The sequence below is a fragment of the Propithecus coquereli genome, unplaced genomic scaffold (assembly GCF_000956105.1).
Source record: "Propithecus coquereli isolate 6110/MARCELLA unplaced genomic scaffold, Pcoq_1.0 Scaffold296, whole genome shotgun sequence".
NCBI lineage: Eukaryota > Metazoa > Chordata > Mammalia > Primates > Indriidae > Propithecus > Propithecus coquereli.
Window position 1 is genome coordinate 1725804 of NW_012148574.1, and position 24882 is coordinate 1750685.

General features: G+C 51.9%; 1 protein-coding gene across 1 annotated transcript in view; it reads right to left on the reverse strand.

The window, feature by feature from the left end:
* ZNF516 (zinc finger protein 516) overlaps nt 1–24882 on the reverse strand; it is a 108398-nt gene that overhangs the window by 49195 nt on the left and 34321 nt on the right. The window contains exon 2 of the mRNA XM_012648877.1: nt 14964–16902. Coding sequence (XP_012504331.1) covers nt 14964–16740 — 1777 coding nt within the window. The 5' untranslated portion in view covers nt 16741–16902. The remainder of the gene's footprint in view (nt 1–14963; nt 16903–24882) is intronic.

A 24882-nucleotide genomic window follows, 5' to 3' on the forward strand; every position in this document is an offset into this window, starting at 1 on the left:
GAGGCAGGAGGATCGCTTGAGCCCAGGAGTTTGAGGTTGCTGTGAACCAGGCTGACGCCACGGCACTCTAGCCAGGGCAACACAGTGAGACTCTGTCTCGGAAAAAAAAAAAAAAAAAAAATGCATCATCTCATAACCGTCATTCTTTTCACATTCTTCCCTCACCTGAATGCCACGGCATCGCCGCCAAGTGCCCGGCCCCATGGACATGGTCCACCAAGGATATCCTGGTCTCCTGTGCCCCCATCTGGCCCAGAAGACAGACTCGTACTGGTGACCACACAGTCACCACGGGGGACAGAGCCACTTCCAGGCACCCAGGGCTCAGACAGCTCCTACAGCAGCACCAGGGCCCGCGACGCTTTCTGTCTGATATGCGCTTGATGCCTTGCACTTCTGCGGTTTTTCATCCTTGATGGTCACTTATGTCCGCTCTCGTTTTCTTAGCTGGGCCTGAGACTGAAGCAAGCCTGCTGGAAATGCGTCTTAGGAGCCGCAGCTCCTCTCCAACCAGGGACAACCACAAATGCTGATTCTGCAAACCCGTGATGTCCACCTGACAGTCCGAATTCTTTCAAAGTCCTTCTCACCTCCGGCCCTCCCCCAATCTCTGTCTCTGCTTCTGGCTTCACTCTGCACAGGGCGTCTGACCACACGCCTGAATTCCACAGCGGTGACTTATCAAACAAACAAAATCAGTAAAATATTAGATAGTAAGGAGAAAACTCAACCAGCTGAATTTATGGTCATAATCATTTCTCGTTCTAAGTGTATAAACGCCATTTTGAGAACTATTTGTATGTGGAAAAGCAGGAGGGGCATGTTATTTCATGGAAAACAGTGAATGCTTAAAAAATCTATGAGACGATCAAGAGAACTTGGTGCCAAAGCAATTCCTGCAGCTATGAAGGTTCGTGCTTCACAAGCCAGGTTCCACCTCAACACGCCGGGGTGGGGATGGGTCGCATCTCCTGAAGGTGTTACAGTCTTAAAGGAAATACATTTATAAGCTGCCTGTTAAGAAATATTAATAAAAATGCATTTTTATCAGAAAATTTTACACTTAGCAGAAGGGTTCCCAGCCTAGTCCACAGACGGGTGCTTGATCCACAGTAACAGCAGACGTAAGTGAACTTCTACAGATCACAACATCCTTTGAAAACACAAATAACAGACAAGGAATGGATTTGTCTAATAAATCACGGATTTGGGTGATTCCCAAAAGGAGGTAAAGAGAAGAGAACGAGCAGGTAGGAGACTTTCCGTGACGACGCTGACAGTGACTTGATCATCCAGACGTGGACAGTCGTGGCCTTGGAAAGCAGGTGGCCATCCTGTCCACGACCAAGGTACACCAGAAACACTGTTCTTGCGTATATTACTCACGGCAAGGGCCAACTATTGGCTCACTAATTTTTAAAAAGAATATGAATTCGGAGGGGTCATCCTGAGTCTAGGCCGATGCGTGTCAGAAAAGGGGAGAACGGGGAGAAGCCGGGCTCAGGGAGTCGCGAACCTGAAGACAGGGCAGAGGGCCAGACTCGCAGGGCAGCTGTGGCCGTGCTGGAAGCCCAGGTCCTCGCTGCGGGGAGCGGAAAGCGCAGGGGCGGCTCTGGGTGATGGACAGAGCCAGGATGACAGGTCCCACAGGGCTTCGCAGATAAGGAACCGGCCACTCGTCCCTGAGGGTCATCCTGGTCGGCCAGGCCAGGCCCTGTCCCAGGGCTGGAGGGCAGAGCCTCCTCTGAGCCCTGCAGAGCCCTGTGTTTGCAAAGCTGCCACCAAGTTCCTCCCTCTACACTCTGGAGAACCCGCTGTGGCGCAGAGGGGGAAAAGGGCACGAGAATGCCACCCTCTCCGAGTCGCCGGAGTCTCCAAAACACCCAAGCCGGGGGGCAGGAGCTGCGGGTGTGCCCTGCCTTTCACCATCCCGTAAGGCACCACCTAACCTGCACGAGTATCACCCGCGTTCCGGCAACATTTCGCATTTCTTTGATTTTACTTATGGTAAAAAAGGATACAAAGTCCACAGAATGTGTATTTCTAAAGAAAAGGGAAGTTTCTGAAAACGTTTCTGCAGCTCTGCCTCACACAGTGGGCCTGGTCTGGCACCCAAGTCGCCGTAAATTTCTCTGCCTCGCACAGTGGGTCAAACTGTATGACTTTGGCCATTTTAAGGCAAAGGCTTTTTTTCAATCTTAGAGATTAAATAATGCACCAGATTGTCAATGATTAGTCTTGTTATCTTAAACAGACGCATGGCTACTTGAGCAAGTTAAGGTAAATCCCAGCGAAATTCGGCCAAGTTATATATACCACTAACAATACCAGACTGGTATCTGGCGGTGTTGACTGGAGCGCAGGACGCCGCTGTCGGCTTGGAGACCAGAGGACGCGCGGTGACGACGCAGGCAAACCACCACTCCTGGGGGCAGGCTGCACCGGACACCAGGGGACACTCCTGCGGCCCTCGCAGCTCCCCGGCCTGGGACAGGAGGGGCTCGGCCCTCACGGGCTCTGTCTACACAAACGAACGGGCTGCAGGGAGCAAAGGGAAGCAGGGCTGTACCTGCGGATACGCGACCTGGAGGTGACTTTCTGGAAGCTAAATGTAGGGCTCGAAAGCGTTAAGTCAGTCAACAGTTAAAACGAGTACGGACTCGGAATTACATTAAGCGTGAGGCAGACCTGAGGTTATGAGAGAAGGGGGTGCCACATCCCCAGAAAGTAGAGAATTAGAGGTGCCCACAAGACACCAATGAAACAGGAAGGAGCCGGGGAGCAGACGCGGCAGCGTGGACCGCGGGGTGGGGGACGGGGGACAGGCGGGGGAGACGGTGGGGGGAACCAGCCGAGAGCAGCGGAGACAAGGTCCAGCTGTGTGGAGGACGACAGAAGCAGCAACAGCTCACACTGCAGACGGAAGAGGTCAGAGAGAAATCTCAGACCGTAACCACCTAAATTCACTCTCCTCTGCACAAACCCTTAGGAAAAGCGATGACGGTTCGTTTGGGCCACTGGTTCATTGAGTTTAACCTGATGAAACTCAAAAGCGCACTGGGTCGCACAACTGTCAACAACAGCACCCGGCGCCTGGAGTGCAGCCAGAGGCCCCGTTCACGTCTGAAGCCCCCACACGGGACACTGCGAGACGCCAGGGCCCACACGCTCCGCCCAGGGGCGCCAGCTAGGGAGAGGCCCGCTAGAGCCAGGGTTCCAGGACGGAACTCGCACGGAGTCTTCCCGAGAGCATGCAGGCGTTCCCAGAAGGATGACCACCGCCAGCTTCTTCACAAGCCAGGAAATGTTACATTCCTGGACCAAACGCCAGGGTTCGAGACGTTCCTCCGGGGAAAGAACACGGAACAAAGCCCTTCTTCACTTTCCCATCGATACTTACTCAATTGGAACTGACAGGACCTTGCCTCAAACGCCACTTAAACAACAAGACAGGACAAGACATGTGCTGGCAGGAGATAAGGCTCACCTCTGAAAGACGTCCGGGTGACGTGGGAACCTCCAGCCCAAGCAGGAAGGCCTTATCTCAAAGTAACACCAGGCCCAGAACCTTCTACATCAATTGCAGACCAATCTTTTGAAATAAACTTGCCATGTCTTTGCATATTCTGTGGGTTTGGCGGAATGGGAGGAGCCTGCTGCTTTTACAACTTTTTCATTCTCTCCGTGGAATCCACAGCTAACGTGTCAGTAATTCCTCAACACTTCAAACACAGCACAGAGAATTCCCAAGAGAATGGTGATCTGCCACGGATTTTTTTCCACACATATTAACTTAGTATTTGTTTTTAACCAAAACTAAAAAAGGGTAGCTCATGCACAGTCAAAATCGATTGAGACCCAGAGCAAGTATGTCCACTAAACGAACCTCACCACACTTAGGACTGATTTCCTCACATACTTTGGGGAGGGTAGGGGTGCAATCCCAGCCATTTATTTACTATTACTTGTGAAACTCCCAGGCTCCAGGTTTTGAGCTCTCAAAACCTTTCTACTTCTGGGCAGCCGACGTCTTAGTAGAATCCAGGAGATACGCCTGTGCAGATGGCCTAGGTTTCAGTGGGCCGGGCCAGCGTCTTTTATTCACACCTTACCTCGGACCAGATCTTGGCCGGCACTTATCAGTGTCCCACAAAGTCGATGAAACGCTTTGGCCCCATGCTACACTAAAGAACACCCACGACCATGATGGGACAATGTCCAAGTAGGACACCAACAGAGCCTCAACACGGAAATTCACCTGCATGAAATCCTGAACCAACAAAACTTCCTGCTCCGAGGGCTCACACCTGCACCAAGGAGGAAGCCCTGCAGCACGATTCCTCACGGCACGTCTCAGATCCTTACAGGAAAGTTCAGACGTCAGATTCACATAGAGCTTCCTGCAAGGCGCACGGTGAACTCAAATCTATGAGGTCATCCTAATTCGAGAGGCTTTACAGAGCTGTGTTAGGGAATGCCAGCAGTTACTTCCTATTATTCAAGCCAACAGGCTGAAGGTGATTTCTGTTTTCTTCTGAATTCCCTTTCCCACAAAAGTCTGCTCTGACCCTCAGGAGAGCTCATACGTGTGTTTAAAGTATGAACAAACGGAACCTGCAGAAGGAAAGCAAACTCCGCCAGAAGATTCTCCCCTTCTCTGCCCCAGCTAATTACTCTCCTAACATCTGCTGGCGTGACGTAGCCGGCACCCCCCAGGAGTAACCACAAGGAGCCGTGCGAACAGGCGTTCATAAGCCAACCAGACCAGACAGTGCTCGAATGCATTAAAACAACACCACCTATCAGAAAAGACTTACCCACAAAAGACACCACATCAAACACAGGATTTCCAGGTATCTGAATTTCAGATAAACAAGAGATAATTTTTTAGCATAAGTATGTCCCAAATACTACATGGGACATACTTAAACTTTTAAAGAAGTATTTATCGTTTACCTAAAATCCAAATTTAAGCACTGTACTCTTATTTACTGAGACTGGCATCCCCAAATTCTAAAACAAACACGCCATTTGAATGAATTACTTGCGAGGAAGCAGCGTGAGTCCAAAAGAATGTGTAAATGCTGATGTGAACGCATAAACACTACGTGTAAAGAGGAAAATTATTTTTGCATCTAGGTGCAGCATCATTAATTCACTGACAGTGGAAAGTAATCGTGGGAAATGGAGAAATGCCAGGGAGGTGCCAGCATCACCTTCCAAAAACCCAACCGCCAGGGCCCCTAGTGACCCCTCCGCACTGGACGGGGGCCTCTGGGGTGGACGACCGCGACCTCCGGAGGTTCCTTCCAGGCAAGCGAGGATGCCGGGACCCAGGCCGCCATCCACACACCATTCTTCAGACGGGCCGTGGAGATGACCACCTCCAAGCCCCGGCTTGAGGGTCCTGCTCTCTGGGGTGGGCTTGGGGCAGAGCACACCTGGGAAGGGTCTGCCAAGGTGAGGATCAGGATGGGACACAAGCCTGAGAGAGAGCATGGGCACAAGTCCAGGCACACAGGGCAAGGTCTCTATCCCGCCTTTTCTCCCCACCCTCGCGTGTAGTAGAATAAGCACCGACATTTCAACACTCATTACTGGGTGCAATCTCGAGAAAGCTTCTTAACCCTCTAAACCTCAGATCTCCCATTTGCACTTTGAGAATAATAGCACCTACACCTCACCAGGGGAGGCTGGAGGTTTATGCGAAATACAGGCAAAGCCTCTAGCACATGAAATTTAGTATATGACAAGGTTAATATTGAAAATCAGTGGAGAAAAGACTGCTGAATAAACTGGGTTGGAAAAACTGGGTATCAATATGGAAAAGGATTTAAAAGCACTTCACAGAATACACACAAGGTCCTACACGGACCAACACAATGTGTAATAAAGCAAACGAGATTTATTCGATGAAAATGTTTTAATAGTAGGTTAGAGAATATCTAAGTTGTGTGTAAAATCCCAAACCATAAAGAAAAAAATAGGCAATTCCATCCATGGCCTTGGGACAGAGAAAAGACAACATGCTCAGGCGCCCTCTGAGGCTGGACCTAGAGCTACCGCCTTCAAGACCCACGGGTCACTGTTCCCAACACCGGGACCTACCCTGGCAGGCAAGTTATGAGGTGTTTATGAGGCCCTAGGGTTCCTAGACAGGAAGAGGAGCCAAGGGGAGGAACAGAGGTCAAAGAATGAAAGGAGGCCACAAGCGATGCCGGCTGTATGCGGAAGGCGTGCGGGTGACCCTGGATAGCCGGTGACGGAGGGGAGGGTCAGCTCCTCCTCCCCGTCGCAGATGCACCCTGCAGAGCCCACACATGCACACAGCCCCGGAAACGTCCACACGCACCACCAGCAGCACCCCCCGAATCACTAGACCTTTATATCCAGAGAAACAGGTCTTCAACTCAAGAAAGAAAAACCAAGAAACTGACCCAGAACGTCAAATAAATGTTCGGAACAGTGGAGCCCTAAAAGGTATCACGGAATCTGATGCCTCAAGTGCTGTCTGGTCACAGGCAGTTCTGCGCGAGTAGTGCCCTCTGTCCCCAACTCACAAACATCGTGCCCTTTCTTACTGGGGTTTCAAAACAACATCAAGAATTTGTTTCTAAGCGAAGTGTAGGCTATCGCCATAGAAACCAGAGAGATTCCTTCTTGCTGGTGTGACGCATAACCTGTCCAGAACCTTCTGTTCAGCGTTTCTGAAGATTCCCAAGCCAGTACTTGCAACTGCTTTCTTTGTACCTGAACTCCAAGACACCCCAAGTCACCTTGAGGTGACACGTTTAACTGCACGTCAAGGCTCTTACTGATGCTTACCTATCCGCCCACGAGGCTTCCGAGGGCTTATGCCCTGGCTCAACATCTCCCAGTAGTTTTGACAAAGCAGGGCCCAGTAATATTTATTTAACAGATGAAAAATTTCAATCCACTCCACTCCTATAATTTTCTAGTCTAATACCAAAATAATCCGTATAAATCACATTCTCAGGAATCATCTAATAATCAATTTTTAAAAAAACCAATAACATTATAGATTAATTATAAATCAAAGGAAACATAATAACTACTCAGATTGGAAGTGTGACCATTATTTGAACATCAAAAATGTTCTCCACTTGTCTAGCTGAATGAACAAACCATTCCAATACCGTATACATTGGGATCAATCACTGGATTATCATACACACGAACAACCTGATTTTACGATTTTGAGGGCAGCTGCCATTCTCCATTGAGTTTCAGATATTACGCTCAGGCACACGTATGTAAATTTTCTGCAGGATGGCCAAGTCATCAGGTGGCCATTGCATTGCATTTTGAATAATATATTTCAATAACAAACTACATTATTGAATGAAAACTGTAATCATATTAAATTTGGAATACAGTTTATTCATAGTGCTGAAAGTAATTATTCTGGAGTTAAAAGAAAGAACACGAGTAACACTCAGATTTGGCACATCTTTACGGGAACATATTTGGCAGCTAACAGTTCGCCCAAATGTCTTACTAATCTGTGAAAATGCTTCTTTCAAACCAATGGCTTCCTCTGTAAATAAAGCAGGAGAGGAGGCCTCCTTTAAATGGATATTACTACATCAACCATGCACACAAAATCAGGTAGAATTCCAGAAATGAAAGTATTACTTTCTAATCTTTAATTCCAGAGATGCACACCCCTAGCTTTTTAAAAATTCTGGTAAAATATAGATCTAAAACTGCAATCTGGGCTGGGCGTGGTGGCTCACGCCTGTAATCCTAGCACTCTGGGAGGCCAAGGCGGGAGGATCGCTCAAGGTCAGGAGTTCGAGACCAGCCTGAGCAAGATCCAGACCCCATCTCTACTAAAAATAGAAAGAAATTAGCCAGACAACTAAAAATATATAGAAAAAATTAGCCGGGCATGGTGGTGCATGTCTGTAGTCCCAGCTACTCGGGAGGCCGAGGCAGTAGGATCGCTTGAGCGCAGGAGTTTGAGGTTGCTGTGAGCTAGGCTGATGCCACAGCACTCTAGCCCAGGCAACAGAACAAGGATCTGTCTCAAAAAAATAAAAAAAATAAAACCGCAATCTGTTTTACTATGTAAAGATGTATGCTGATTGTATATGCAAATACTCGGATCCTAACAGTAGCCTACAAATCTCTCATGAAAAACTGGCCTCAGATTAAGTCCAGCATGCACAGGAAATTATCTGAGAAACACCAAAAAAGGAAAAAAGAAAACAAAACCTAAACTTAGAATTGAAAAATTAAGAACTTGTTCCAGAGACAAATACACAACAAAAACACTTATAAACTAAAACTTAAATGCTTTAAGCATTTAAAAGAAACTCCAGACCTACTAAATAATTCACCCGCTATGAAAATGCAGACCAGGAACCACGCAAGTCAAACAGCAGCCGCTCCCTTTAAAAGAGCTGATGGAGCCCGAGTCACCCAACAAGGGATGTTAAATCCTGAAGGAAGAGGGAAGGGGCTGAGGCAGGCTCTGCTCCGCACGCCCGCAGTGCCCCAGCCAGCACTTGCCAGTCCTGGCAGGAACCCGAAAGGGCCTGCTGCCCCGAGTGGCCACGACCCCAGGGCCAGAGGCAAAGCCCCTACGGGGGAGAAGCTCCCTGCGTGGTGTCTGCATCATGCCGCTACCTTCCCAAGGAAGCCATCCTGGCAGCTCGGACAGGCTTTGGGCTCGGTCTAGAGCCCCTCAAAATGCTGAGCCCAGAGCAGGCCTCAAAGCGGCAGGGCAGGTGGCCCCTCCAGCACCCCTCAGCTCCTACATGGACCTGGGTTCTGGGCACCAGGGCTGTGCACCCCACCGGCACTGTCCCTGAGCGTCCAAACCTGCCCCATGGCCTCCCTTGGTGGCAGGATGAGCACCCGACCGCACCTGGAGGAGCACTCTCGCCCGTCACCCAAGGCCCTGTGCTGGTGCCCAGCGGAGAACAGCCCCAGGTGGGGGACCCAGGCCCACAGCCCACCCTCTGGGCCACACTGCCCATGAAACTCCGCGGGCCTCTGTACTGAGGTGGGAAACCCTCCGAGGACCTGAATAAACCCCTTCTAAGGAGCTGCCAGGAACTGGTATGAGGTCTGCGCGGGGCCACGTGCCTCAGTCACTAGATACTGGAGTCACTCTGTATTGGAATCGGGCTCAGCCAACCTCTGCCCCTGGCCTGGGGTAACAGTGGTTCCATGACACAGCCCAGGACACAACCCGGCCCAATCTGGGCACCAACACGGGGAGTGTATGGTCAGGAGAAGGAAGAGAGGCAACTCCCCGGACCCTGCTCCCAGGGAAGTCTGACAGCTTGCTGAAAAGTAAAAACACCTGCCACCCAATGGCAACAGCAGCATTTATATTCACGCAGCCCTTCCACTTAAACACGCTGTAGGGGCACAGACTTCCCTGTTAAACAGCAACTGTAAGTGGAACCACTACTATTATTGTCATTAACCGTTGTCGTAGTTATGAGACAACGTGACGTCTTGTCTGGACACCAGTAAAAATGACTCCTGAGTGTTCCACTCCTGCGTGTCACCACCCCCCACCGAATAGAACACTGCGACGTGGTTCATTCCGTCCATTCTGCCCTTGAAGAAGAGCCTAGCTCCTGGAGGTGGAGCTGCCAGCCACGGCTCCTGTCACAGACCCTGTGGGGCCACCGCCTTCAAGGAGAGACGGGGGACGTGCTGAGGACGCCCCACACACACAGACGCAGGAAACCACAGGTGTTCAAAGAGTTCGGGGGAAGAGGAGGCCATTCTGTCTGAAAGGAACTTGTCCGGGCCACACAGAGGGGCACGCGAGTAGGTCACGGTCTGGGCAGAGCAGCTGGGGGCAGTGAGGGGGAGCGGAGAGAAGCCGGGGCAGGTGGGGCCACGCCGCGCAGTCCCAGGACGTGGCACGCCAGGCCGAACCCTTTCTGCTCACAGCGAGAGCACAGAGGGCAGGAGCAGAAGCGTGGCAGCAGCACCTGCGCTTCAGACAAACGCCCGGCGAAGTCCGGAGAAGGGATGTATCAGACGCATCTCTCCACAGCTTCGCAGGAACGACCACGATCGATACGGGCAGGTGCGTGAGTGTCCGTGGGAGTGACTGAGAGTCTCAGGTCAGCTCTGCGACACGTCTCCATCTCAGGGCGACAGGACCACAGCAGGTGTGCACCGGGAGCCCCACCAGGAAGCCCACCGGGAAGCCCACCGGGAAGCCCACCGGGAGCACCTGACCCCGACCCTGCCCTTGCTGTTGCCGGCTGCTGTTGTCCATCCTTCCGGCTGAATCGGCAGCCGAGGGCTCTGCGTGCAATCACGGCGCCTCTCTCCGCGGCCCGATCCTGCCCAGTCCCGTGGAATGCGGTCTCTGACGGGAAGGGGCAAAAGAACGAAATTCAGCCGTTTCTGTTCACTACGGAGAGACGAAATCTACGAAGGGGAGCCCTTCCCTTCTACGGCAGGAGTAGCAAGTAACAAGCTGAAGTCTGAACCAGGAAGACCAAAACGCTGCCTCTTCATGACAAGTCCTGACGATGACATTTGGCCACCGGTAAGGAGCCAAAAATTTTACCCACCCAGCATCACGCCTGCTGCAGAGGGGACTATTAAATCCAGCTGGGCAAGAAGAAGTGAAACAAAGAAACTTAGGATGTGCAGCAAAGACGGGAAAGTTTGCAAAACTGTTCCCTCCAATAAGACTCTGTAAACACAAAGCATCCCTGTCACGGGAGTCCAAAAATACCAGGAATTTCACCTTCAGTTAACACGCACTCAATGTTTACCCCAGAGACTTCCACATGGCAGGAAGGAAAAGCAGCGCGTCCCACCCGACGCGTGCACAGCGCAGTACGGCTGTGGCGGCATCGTGCGCTGCTCGCAAGGGAGGCACAGGGGCGGACTCGGGATCGAGCCATCCGGGGGCCACATTCCTGCCCCTCGTGGACACACCAGCTCAGGGACCCTCTCCCAGGCTGGGAGCAGGACACTGTGGACTCCGGTTCTGGTGCCAACTCCAGTACCGACAGGACGGGCTCCGTTTCCAGGAGGCTCACCACACGCGAGGCCCAACACAGGAAGCGTGGCAAGGACAGCAGGCCCCACACCACAAGGGAGGAAACCGCCACTCACAGGGGCCGAGAGAATCCGCGTGTCTGGTCCCAAGGTCACGAGCCTGCACCAGCTACACTGTCCCTCAGTCCCTCAACGATACACACCACGTGCACTGGGCAAAGGCTGAGTCTTCCCCGTGCCTCAGTTTCCTCATGGGGACAACAGGAGGACAGGGAAGGTATCTTAGTTCCCTCTCACTCTAAAATGCCATGATTCTATCTTGAGTCAAAAGACAAAGAGAACAAATCAAGTGTTTGAACTTCCCTAGTAAATCGCAGTGTCTACGCGACGTCTGTTTCACAACAGTACTGCGTACGTATATCCCACGTGTCTCTCGGTGATGGGAAGCCGCGCGGATCGTCTTCTGCGTCGTCCGTCTTTTTTCGGATGATGAGTTCTTCTGGTGGGGTGGTCGGAGGTGGTGGTGCTGACGCCGGTGGTAGCATGTTGTTCCGGATGATCATTGTTGTCGGCTGTTCCTGCTGCAATCATCCTTCCTTTCTTCTCGCCATTCTTTCTTCTTGCTGATTACTAAGGCAGCGCGGTGCTGCTGCGGTGTTGTGCGTTGTTATCGTGGTGGTGTTGTGGCTGGTTGGTCGGGGGGTGTTGCTGCTGCTAGGTGCTGGCGGCGCGAGGCTGTTTTCCTGTTGTTGTTGTGTTTTTTTTCTTCGTTTTTTTCGTGAAGGTTGTTGCTTTTTTTTGCTGCCGAATAATATTGTATGATGGTTTTTTTCCTCTTGTTTCTTCTTCCGTTGTTCGTCGGTGCTTATTGTTGTGCGCCGCTGCGAGGGTCGTTGCTGCTCCTCCTCTTCTGCGGGTGTTCTTGGTGGCTGATGCCGGCTGTTCTTTCTTTGGTGTCCTCTGTCTGCGGTGTCGGGTCTCGGCAGACCCAGTCTGCCCGTTCCCTGCACGCTCTGTGGCTCCTTCCACGGAGCCGCGTGGGCTGGCGCAGGCAGGGGCAGAGAGCGGCTCTGGGCTTCCCCGGGCTGACCCTCCCGCCGCCTGTCGCTCTGGTGCTTCCTGAGCCGTGGCCGGTCTGTGCGTGGACACTCGAGATGTTCCTGAAATGAACCCTGGACTGCAGGCAAGACCGAGAAGCCGGCAGGCCCGACTGAGCCATTCTGCCCAGATACCGAGAGAGCTGCCCCTGACTTCTGCTCCCACTGATGCTGCGTGCTCATGGCGCGGGGGCCCACACCCCGGGCCCTGCGGGATCGCCGCTCCCAGCTGCCTCTGTGTCCTGGTCCACCCGCCAGGTGGCTCCTCCCTATCTACACCCTGAACTTCCCTTGGTCTCATCTGGTCGTTTTCTCTGCTCCTTGGCCCATAAACCCCTTCTCTGCATCATTTTCAGCCTCTTCACGGGCCCAGTGATGAAGCGCTGTGTTAAGGTAACAGTTCCTCCCAGCTCCCGACGCTGCTTCATACAGAGCTCGGACAGCTCTCCAGGGAGCAGAAATCAGCGCCACACAAAAGCTCCCCCGTGCCTGGCAGGCTGGACCGCCACAGGAACAGCCCTCCCTGCCCACCCCACGTCCGCTCACTTTCATCAGCCAGAGAACTCCTGTTATCTTCTGTTCCTCAATTTCAACATACTCGCTCTAACAATTTTACCAGTCATCCCGTCAAAGTTCTATGAGAATCTAAAATAACTTAAATGTTTAAAAACCTAAGTAATCTTTTTAGTAACAGGAAAGGCATGCATTTTCCAAAGTTGTATGCATTTTTTAAGGAAAAAAAGGCAAGCTACAGATCAAAACATAGGATCCAAAACACCCAGTTTCTTTTCCAAAGTAGCTGTTTCAAAGGCCTTGGCCAAACCCTACGATCGGAGTGTTTTGAGAGTAGTTAAATCAATGTAACATGATCTCTCTCCTTAAGGAACATCTGTGAATCAGTAATTTAATGCTACACCAAACCACTAAAGATTCCTGCTATGATAGGAAAGTTTGTATTTTTAGGTGGAAAGATACTGTCCTTGGGGATTACAAAAAGCGACCTCTGTAGACCTCCAAGGCTCTTCAATATTTCATGACTCTGTCCTGTCATAAATTTCTCTCCTCTCTCAGTAAGTTATAATATCCTATTTATTCTATTGCCAACTTTTTGTTAAATTTAATGATATATATCTTGTTATAGCATCACCTGAGGCATATATTAAATTTCTCAAAAAATAAGTTACACGCAGAGAAAATAAATACAATGTCTTTAGGAAGTAATAGTCTCTAAAATGTAATGAACCTGAGAAGAAAAAAGAAGAGTAAATTCCAATTTATAATGAAAATAATCTGGATCCTTCCATCCTCTGGACTGTGAAAGCACCACGGACTCAACTTACTGACTCCTTGACCACCACAACGGATGGGGGTGCAGCCCAGGAGATTTTCCAAAGATTAAAATATTTCTCTTCCAAGGAGAAAAAAATATACAGTGCTAGCCTAACATTTTATCTGACGTGTGCTCCAAAAGGTAGTTGTAGTACTACTGGAACACAGCAGTAACATCTATAGTTGTAAAAATAAAAAGGGAAAACCAAGAATTAAAACACGCCAACCAGGGGTCACAACTGGGTCAACGAGGTTTGCATGATAAATTATTAGGGGAGTCCCACAGAACTGATGGAATGAGCAGTGCGTTTTCAGAGAATACCAGGTTCCCCTGCTCCTCCCGAGAAGTGACACGGGGCCGGTGCGTAACACATCAGCACGCACTGACAGCTGTGCGCAGATTCCGCGCAGGTTGCTCCGAGAATCAGAGCAACGACTTGTTTTCTACATTTTTGTTGATTCCACATGCATTTGAGTGTAAGAGACCCTCATATAACACAGGTATAAACCTGTAGTAATTAAACTCTGCTCCAAAGACTTGGCAAAATCTCTAACAAGGAAAAAATAGCGTTGATTTCTATCTGGTTTTGAAGAAGTGCGCGACAGTCGTCTTTCTCACTACGGAACGCAAGCAGCCCTACACCTGGCTGTGGTTTCCACCTGTCCTAAGCTCTCAGGTGAAAGCAATACCTGTTAACCAGTTTGCAGGGAGCAGAGAAAAACACCCCTGGCTTTGTGGAGAAAGTTACAAGTTCTGTAACTGAAACATCACCTTCCACTTAAAACAATTACCCAAAGCAACAACTAATGAAGGAAATTCCAAAATGTTTAAAATTTATAAAAAGTAGAAGAATTACAAAAGCAAAGTTGGTCAGGCATCTTTAAATATGTACCTAGCTGCTATTTGGAAAGTCATCTGTTCCAATCAACTGTCTCTAAACCCACAGGGTTACTTGAATCCAAGGAGATTAATTTTAGGTGCACACCGGTATGAAGATACTCGCATTCCCGACTGTTTGGTATAAGAGAGGAAGAGAGCTGAGGGAAGTCCACATGCGTGTGTGGGAGTGTGTGTGTGCAAGCATGTGCGTGCACATGCCATCTGTCACATGGTAAGACCTGGTAGTGGGACAGAAAAGGAAGAGAGGGGCACATTCAGAGGGGTCCCTGACCACATTCTTTGCTCATGTTACCGATGCCCAGGAGAGACCATCATCAACTCAAGAGGCCATGGGTGCTCATCTGTGCAAAGGCAGATGAGTAATTACCAAGTGAGCCCACAGGTGCTGAGTCTGCAACCCGCCAGCGAAAACTCTAGGTACAGGCTGGAGGCGAGATACCCAGGTGGGGGGCCACCTGGGCACAGGGACCCTGGGCAAGAGCCACCCGGGCATGGTCTACCTGGGCACAGGGCCCCATGAGCACGGAGTTACGAGGGTGCAGGTCCATTTGGGTGAGGGACCACCCCAGCCCAGGCTCTCGGGTTAGGGTTACCTGGAGCAGAGCCACCTGGGTACGCTTGCTCACCTGGTGCGGCTTCTGGGGCGCCCTCCTCGCCGCTGTCTTCGGAGCCTGGGGAGTCGGCGGTGGCACAGGCGGAGCTGGGGCTGCTGGGCTGGGAGGCCGAGTCGCCCTCGCTGAGCGAGCCGCAGCGGGTGCGCGCGGGCCTTTCGCCGTTGCCGTCCCTGTCCCGGCGCGCGCGGCGGTGCACGCGGGAGTGCAGCACCATCTGGTGGTAGGTGCGGAAGATCTTGCCGCACTCGAAACACTCGGAGGACTTGCCCTGGCCGGTGGTGGCCGCCGCCCTGCGGCTGGGGCGCGCGGCCGGCCGGGGGTCGAGGTGTCCGGGCAGCATGGGGTCCCCGGGCATGCTCGCCCTCTTCCTGGGGGGGCCCTGCGTGGGCGGCGCATCCTGCTCGCGCTTGCGCTTCTCCTGGCTCACCAGGATGTACTCGCGCCTGTCCTTGTCGAAGGCCACGTCCCCGGCCAGCGCCTCGTCCCAGGCCCCGTACTTGAGGTACTCAGCCGGCTCGGCCACCTTGCCCCTGGTGGCCAGCTGCCAGGCCTGGTAGCTGTTGACGGGGTCCAGCTCCGCCACCCGCCTCCCAGCCTGCCCGCCGGGGGTCACGTCGCCGGCCACCGAGGGCCTCAGGTTCAGGCACTGTAGGAAGAACTGCTTGGTGTCCGAGGGGCCCTCCGCGGCCCCCTCCTCGGCCGGGGCCCGCGTCCGGCTGGCCTCGACCTTGCGGTGTATGGCGTTATGGGCGTTCAAGCTGTCCAGGTTTGTAAACAGGTTCCCACACTTGGTGCAGACTTCGTAGAGGGACAGGCCGGTGACGATCACCTCCTCCTGGACCACGTTGTTGATGGTGGCGATGAGGTCCAGCTCGCTCCGGGGCCGGTTCTTGCTCCCGATCTTGGGGCCGTGCGCCTTCATGTGGTTCTTGAGGAACCACGGCTCCTTGAACCTGCGGCCACAGATGTGGCAGCCGTGGTCGAAGGAGCCCCTGTGCTTCTTCATGTGCGCCTTCAGGAACCAGGTCTGGCTGAAGGCCTGGCCGCACACCTCGCAGGGGAACTCGCCGGGGCTCAGCTCGGGCTTGCCGTTCTCCGCGCACGCCTCGCCGCCGTTGGGCACCTGCGCCGTGATGTGGTCCCTCTCGATGTGGCTCAGCAGCGACTCCTCCCGCAGGGTCACGTAGCTGCACAGCCGGCACTTGAACGGCTTGTGCGCCTGGTGCACGTGCAGCTCCAGGTCCTTCTTGCGCTCGAACCGGCTCTCGCAGAAGGAGCACTGGGCCGTGGCCTTGGCCTCCTCCGGCGCGCACGCGGCCTCCGCGCCCTTCCTGCTCCGCAGCAGGAGCCTGCTGCCGTCCGCCGCCGCCCCGTTCAGGACCCTGCTGCCGTCCGCCGCCCCGTTCAGGAGCCTGTTGCAGGCCGACGTGCTCTTCGTGGGGCTGGCGCAGGCGTCCAGGCCCTCGGACACGCGCATCTCGCCCAGCTGGGCCTCGCCCGCCTCGGGCTCGTGTCCCTGAATCAAAGTCCCCGTGCGGTGGCTGCGGATGTGAATCTTCAGGTTGCCCTTCTGGGAAGCCCTGTGGTCGCAGTAGGGACACTTGTAGGGCTTCTCGCCCGTGTGCTTGCGCATGTGCTGCGAAAGCGAGCTCTGGAAGGGGAAGCTCTTGCCACAGATGCAGCAGCTGTGGCACGTGGCCTTGTCCCCGTCCGCCTCGTGGCCCCTGCCAGCCCTGGTGGGGCTGGGGCCCCGCCTCAGCTCCATCTCGGCTTCTCTGCTGCGATCCATCCGAGGGACAGCGCGGCGCGGGTGGCGGCACGGCTTCGTGTCGCAGGGCGCCGCGACGGTGTCCTATCTCTCCATTCTCAGGAGAGCTGGCGGCTTCCCCGACGACGCGCTGCTATGAGGGGCGCGCGTTCACGTGGAGAGCATGGCAGGGGCGGCCAGCACCTGAAACACACATGGAGTCCCGTGAGCAACGCTGCGCACCGACCCACGCAGGCATCCCATAAAACCGTCAATCCAGTCCAAACCAACAAAAATTCAAATAGAGGAACAAGTAGCTGTTCGCCTTCTTTAAAAAAATCAGTAACAGGCCGGGCGCGGTGGCTCACGCCTGTAATCCTAGCTCTCTGGGAGGCCGAGGCGGGCGGATTGTTTGAGCTCAGGAGTTCGAAACCAGCCTGAGCAAGAGCGAGACCCCGTCTCTACTAAAAATAGAAAGAAATTAATTGGACAACTAAAAATATATACAAAAAAAAACTAGCCGGGCATGGTGGCGCATGCCTGTAGTCCCACCTACTCGGGAGGCTGAGGCAGGAGGATCACTTGAGTCCAGGAGTTTGAGGTTGCTGTGAGCTAAGATGATGCCACAGCACTCTAGCCCGGGCAACACAGTGAGACTCTGTCTCAAAAAAAAAAAAATCAGTAACAAACGGTTATCGATAATGAATTGTGGCGTTAACTAATTAAAATAATTGTAAATGACTACGCACTAAAATCATTTTCTTTTACCAATAAGATAGCAAATCGTTAAGGAAAGACTGTGGTGCCAGTCTGCACAGGTGTGACGAACACAGGCTGCCCGGGAGGAGTCTGTGTGGCCATGAGGGACAGAGAGGAGGGACGCTCCGCAGGAGGGCGGGAGGAGGGCATAGAGCCCTGGCCCCGGCAGTGCCACCTCCTGCGCACCTGGGCTATGTGGTACGGCCCATTGCTACAGCCTGCACAGCACGTGACCCTGCGAGCGGTTTTAGCACAGTGCGAACCAACATATCTGAACATAGAAGAAGTTCAGCAAAAACAAGGCATTACGATCTGATGGGACCACCGTCCATCCTCAACACAACTCGTGACTGTACGTGATTATGTTTAAAGAAATGAGTCTTCCGTTAAGAAGTGAGAAACGACACAGCGTGCACACGGCAGCCTGAGCTCCTGAATGGGGCTGCAGGACCCTGCGGCGGAAGCTGGCCTGCCTGGCACGGCTTCCACGCGTGTCTGGCCACGAGCTCAGTCCCACATCAGCCAAGATCAGCCCGTGGCAGCTCTCTGTGCCCCTTAGGTAAAGCCTCCCGTCCTTTCCTGGCCCTGCGTGTTTGCTCCTGGACCTCCTGCCACTCTCCCCTGAAGGGACCCCAGGCTCCGGCCACAGGACTGAGTCCTAATCCCAATGCAGAGCCCATCCCAGACCCCAGAATCCCCCAGAGGCCGTGCAGCCTCTCGTTCCTGCCTCCCCACTTCCCCACGGGGCAGACACCCACGGCGTCCTCTTAACGAGACTGGGTCTCCCCAAAGGTGGGACCCGAGCCTGATGACAGCAGACACCCGTCATGCTGTCCGGCCACTGTCTCCTCAGGCCCGTCCTCCCCACGGAGAGCGGAGACGGGTCCTGCCTGAGCCCGCCCACCAGGCACACAGGCCGAGGCCAGCCAGGCAGAGCTGGTCCACGTGTCTGTGTCCTGCACAGGGCAGGCAACACCAGGGCCAGGAGACACACAGGCCAAGACGCCTGTGAGCTGCCCCATAGAGGTCCTCACCCCTTCACCACGGCGGGCCCGGCAGAGCAAAGAGGGCTCCGCAGAGCAGGGAGCCCAAACATTCCTGACTCCAGGAAGAAGTGGAAATCAAAGCTTCCCTTATAACTGGACAAGTGCATGAGCTTACCACGAACACTTCTTCGTGACAATTGACCTTAAGCTAATTTAAACTATTCTGTCAAACTTTTCTGGTCTTGGCACAAGTGTTGGAGGACGTACATTATTTATGACGATGGCTTTATAAGGCGAGTGATTTGCATGAAGCACTTTTCCCCCAGGCCTTACTTCACCACCACCCCCGGCAAAAATGCTGAATCCGAAATGAAAGTATGAATGAAACACACTATTTAACTTAGTAACTGAATCTGGTATAAAACCTTATGAGTTTAAAGAGAGAGAAGAAAAACCAACTAAAACCCTGGAAACTGGGGGCTCTGAAATAATTTTACAGACTCCATCGGGCCAATAACGTGTGTCCATAAAGGGTGTCAAAGGTCAAGACAGTTCTCGAGACTCAAACAGCCAGAAGCCGGTGCGGATTCAGAGTGGGAGCCCTTGACCAGGTGAGGGCCGTGAGGGCAGCCACGAGGGCAGCCACGAGTGCACCCTGAAGTACTAAAAGTGAGCTGCTGAGTGCACAGACTCGCCCCAATCGTCGAAACTGTGTTCTGTGGCTACCAGTGCCAGCCGCGCAGTGGCGGGGCCTCGGCCCCCACGGGCAGCCCTCATCTCTCAGGCGCGGGGTAGGGAAACACGCAAGCAAGCCAGGGTCACTGGAGCCCATAACAAGCCCCTCCGCGGGGCACCCACCACCCAGATCCCGGCACAAGGGGAACCTGAGGGCACCCCTGCCCACCCCCAGCCCAGTCCACCCTCTCTGCCTCCAAGCAGCTTTCTGCCCTATAGCCCCTCAGGCGCAGGGCGCTCTCCAGAAGTGTTTATCGCCACACAGCGTCGCCCCTGCCACTGGAACTCGGCCCCGTCCAGCCCCGATTGGCAAAAACAGGCCCGGTGTCCCAGGCCACGGCCGCCCTCCTGCACCCCTAACAGGGCCCTGCACCTCCATCTCTGCTCACTGAGCCGGCAAGCCGTTCCTGGTGACAGCCTGGACCCCCAGCCCAGCCAAAGCAGGACATGTGCCCTCAGGCAGCCCAGAGACTGGAGAACACAGTTTCCATCCTCCAAACCAGCTTAACAGCTTTGCCCCTCACTGCCAGGCCCTGCGCCCTGCGGAGAATGCCCCCGTGAGCAGAAAAAGCCGCCTTTCTCTCCCGCTTCCTCCCCTCCCTGCCCACCCCCATCTTTCAAAAACAAGCCCTGCTGGAAACCCCTGCGAGAACTGCACTAGGTGTGTCTTTGAAAGACTTAGAAACATTTTGCAGGAAGAATACATAAATGTAGAAATGCAAAAAGTACTATGAAACGGCACCAACAATTTAAGCCCACAACACCCCTACTTTACGGAACCCATGACTGGAACAAAGCTGCCCTGCTCAGGGGTTGTCAGTGGTCCCTCCTGAGGCCCTCAGTTGACTCCCGAAGTTTCTCACCAACTTTAAAGAAACAGTCAAAAATTAATTCCCTACAACTGACTCTCCTCGGGGTCACTCAGGGGCCAAATCAACAGATCTTTGTCATCACTCTTTTTAGCTGCTGGCAAAAATTGCTATTTAAGACAAGGGCACCACTTCCAAAAAAGAGCAGGAACGCGGTGCTGGGAACTTCCAACTTCCAAACGCACCGCGGGCGGCCGCCCCAATTAGAGGGATTATCAGACAGGCCCAGCTCCCCTGGCACTACTTGCTGTCTTTAAAAACCACCAGCCCCTGCCAGCAGAGGGCCTCTGACAGTGTCTCCACCTTTATTCTGGTCCCCGGCGGGCCGTGTGATGAAGTGTCACACTGCTCAGTTCTAGCCAAAGACATCTTGGTCCTGAGCTGCTCTGTTCTACGTCCTCAAAGCAGTGCGAGCTGGCGCTCCAGCTTCCCCTGAAGCACGCTGGCCTTGCGGAGCTGCTAGATGCCAGCTCGCTGCCACACCTGAGGGAACAAAGAAAGTCCTGCAGCCAGTGACACCAGTACAGGAGGGGGAGAAAGGGGGTGCCAAGTCGGGACGCATGGCAGAGAGCAAACCGAACCCACGGTCTGTCTATAACGGATCGAAGTTTTGTTGTTGTTGTATGACGCATCACAAACTTTTTCCAAGGCTAAAACTGAGAACTTGCCAGACAGAACTGTAATTTAATTGTTTAGGCATAAATATGACTTGCCGATTAGGGTTTTAAAGCAGATTTCCTGTGGATCTGTGTGTGTGTGTGCGTGTGTGCCCGTGTGCGTTTCTCTGGGATGTAATGAAGAGTTTGAAGCTACTTTTTTAAAATCCCTTATAAAATTTTTCAAATAAGAAATGTATTTCGGCCGGGCGCGGTGGCTCACGCCTGTAATCCTAGCACTCTGGGAGGCCGAGGCAGGCAGATTGTTTGAGCTCAGGAGTTCGAGACCAGCCTGAGCAAGAGCGAGACCCCATCTCTACTAAAATTAGAAAGAAATTAATTGGACAACTAAAAACATATACAAAAAACTAGCCGGGCATGGTGGCGCATGCCTGTAGTCCCAGCTACTCGGGAGGCTGAGGCAGGAGGATCGCTTGAGCCCAGGAGTTTGAGGTTGCCGTGAGCTAGGCTGACGCCACGGCACTCTAGCCCAGGCAAAAAGAGTGAGACTCTGTCTCAAAAAAAAAAAAAAGAAATATATTTCATTTTGAATAAGTTGGGTCATTTAATATTTAGAAAAATAAGAAAACATGAAATGTTGACTAAAGGGAAAATGTGTATTCATAACATAAAAATGCATTATAATGGAGAAAGGGAGGGGTGAAGAGAGGACAAGATACAAAGGCGGAAACCAAAACACGTAGCTAAACTTTAAAAAAATCACATAAACACACAAAGCACTAGATCTAAATACACACGTTAAGACCGCTGCCGTACTTAGGGACCTTCTTCTCTTTTTCTTTCTTTTTTGGTCTACACGGTACAACTGACATTAAGTGACTTCCCCGATTACTTACACTTGCTGCATTTGGGATAAATTTAATCTGTGGGCAAATGTTTCAACTCATAAATCCCTTCTGTAAGTGAGGACCCTGCGAACCTAACACAGTGCAGAAAACTCACTTCCTGACACACAGCCTGGTGAGCTGCAAAAACAGCTCCGTGCAGGGAATTGTGCGCTCAGGCCAACTCCACAACAGACACCACAGAAACTTCTTCACAAAGGGGCCTTGCAAAGCCTGAGGCCGACACAGATAGCAGGAAAGAAAACACATCGTAACAGAGCAAAGGATACACACCCAGCAGGTGTGAGAGGACAGCCAGGCTCTGAACTCCCCCAGAGGACTCCAGGAGAGCTCCTTGCAGGGACTCCCCCACGGGCCTCGACTTTAACAAGGTTTCTTTACAGCAAGCACTTCCTGAGCGCCACGTACCAGGAGCTGAAGACTCAGAAGATCACTAAGCAATAGCACTTCGCTTTCAGGCGCCCGCAAGTCAGAGAGGAAAGCACAGATGTAAACACACACACCATCATAAAACAACACGCTGGCAGCGCACCAGCAGGACGTGGAGAAGTTTCCAGAAGGCCGGGGAGGGAGACCATTTACCATATTTGCAAGGACTGGCTAGGTCTTCCCAGGGAACTTGGGGCTCACGTGAGACTTGAGCTGGTGTGGGGTTAAATCTAAGCGCTAGAGCAACTCCACACTCTCAGGGACCCAGTCGGGGACACCGGGTCTCCCCGGACTCCCCCCGCCTCCCACGCACGTCCTGTTAGCTGTGCTCCCGACCCACTCGTGGATCCACACACCCACCCCAAGCCAAACCCATCCTTCCAGAGTGCACATGGGGCCGGTTTCTGGAAACTTCCAATACTTCACAGGCTTTTCCCACCCTTAAGATCAAGCTCAGCTTATAAGGGCCCGGCCCCCTGCCACCACCCAGACCCCCAGTCCACGGCCAGCACACCCCAGTGCCTGCGCTCACTCGCCCCTGCATCCTTGCCCCTACCCAGCTCCTTAGGCACGGCCTGCCTGACCCACTCCCGCCATCAGACAGAGTCAGGTGCCCCACCATGTTGTGAGTGACGGGCAGACTACCTGGGATCCAAACCCAGTTCTGCCGCTAACTCAAATCGGCTGTGTGATTTAGCAGACATCTTAGCCTCTCTGTTCCTCAGTCAATTTCTTCACCTTTAAAATGTAAATGACAGTAATGATACCTGTATCATAATACTTACGGGAGGTTTAAATTAATTCCTGCAAGACACCATGCTTTACACACAGTAAATGGTCAATACATCTTAGATATTATTAATAAGTACTCGTTGAATAAACGAACAAAATGTCAATGCAGTATCCAAAGCTGCCCTGGTCACTGGCAATCACGATATATGGCTTGATAAATTCAAAAGGACAAAACAGCCGCTTAAAATGCTGAATTAGAAATAGCTAAACAATAATACCTATATATTTACTGGGCCCTTATGGGTTATACTACATCAGGTTATTTAATACAACTAAAAATTCTTTCACCAGCAGCTATAATCAATACATTTTAGCTCTAAAACTCTTTATAAAAATTAAACTTGAATATGGACTGGATATTAGATGATATTTGAGAACTACTATTACTTTTGTTAAATTGATAATATAGGAGAATGTTCTTATTTTTTGGAAATGTGTCATGAAACATTTAGAGGTGTTTTACAAAAGAGAGAGAAGCAAACATACTAAAATATTAACTGCTGGATCTAAACGGTAGGTACGTGTGTGTTCATTTGCTACTCTTTCCATTTTTACAGATTTGGGAAATTTTTCACAAAAGTTGTTAAAATAAATAAATGCCATTTGCCACTCCAGCACAGCAAATGAAGGCAGAGGGGCTGGGGGGAGCCTGGGGAGCCTCTCCCCGCCCGCACCCCTCCCCCACCGGTCCACCCTCCCCTTGCCCCAAGGATGCTGGGAGGACTCTAAGGAATGCAGTTTGGGGAATTACCTTTAGCTAATTCTAGTTTTCAAAAGAAAGTCAAGGAAAGAAAATCATCTGAATATTATGAATTTGTTCTAATGAAAAGCATTGTTTTATTTTAAGAGATTGCTTTCTCATGTTTTAGAAGCTTGCCCAGAGACATTAAAGAAATCCACCCACAATCTCCAGTTGGGAAGCCTCGCAGACAATATGAAGTCCCAAGATCACCAGCCAAAATCACAGAACCCGAGTTTATTTTGCTACTCGCAGCAAAATACCGTTTCCGCCACTTCGCGAGGTATACAACCAGTAATGCTGTTGAGTTTTTTCTTCCGTATTTTCAACAATAATTTTCTGACCAGTTAAATATGGCATTGTCAGGGAAAAAATGTAAAATGTCTTGCATTTTAAAATAATAAGCATGTCTCTGATCGATAGGAAACCTTGCTATTTCTGTCCTCTGTGAATTCAACCAGTACACAACAAAAGCTGGCTGGTTTTGTACTGATTTCCCTAAAACTATCAAAGTTGACTCTGTCAAAATCTTATCCCAAGCAAGGCATCAGATGGCTAATTTTCAAATATGCTCTACCATATAGAGCAATTCCCACAACAATACAACTCTTAAAGTTTGTTTAGACCGAGCAGAGCCAGGCTGTAGACACCCAGGAGGAACAAAGAGGCCGTTGGAAAACTGAAAGTAACGTTTCCTGCGTGAATCTCTGCAGCCAGCCTTTGTCGGATTAGGGAAGCAAAACTGAAGTCAGTGCTGTTTTTCAAATAACTATCTGGTCTGGCATTTTTTTCAGTTCTGGTTCATTAATTAACCATATCACGATACTAAAAAACCGTCCCGGCTTCCTCGAAGCCATGTGGCTTTACTTAGGCCTGTCTGCTTCCCCTCTGATCACCTTCCAAGGGGCACCGAAGTCAGCCAGGGCTGGACGCAGGAGTGAGCGTCCTCCCCGACGGGATTCCTGAGAACGGGCTGGAGCGGAACGTCAGGAATCGTGGTGCCGGGAAGATGCCAAAGGTTCAGGGCAGACAGAATGCTTGAGATATTTACAGGGTTGTCTGCAAGGGAGTGTTATGGCTCCAAAAGGCAAATCACAAAATCAAAAGAGCAAGCCCCTCTCCGCGCGATTCTGGGAAAGTTACTCCCGGCCTCGGCTCAGGGGTCTGCCCAGAAACCCACGCGTGTGCTGAGTGGGCGCGGGCTGGCGGGGTGTTGGTATACTGCGTGTGTTGTTCTCCGGGAGACAATGAACCCGGCTTCACGAGTTACACTGTAGTATTATGAGCCATGAATTAAAATACATCATTAACATCCTGGACAAGCTTATCTTACTACTGAGACAAAAAGCCTAT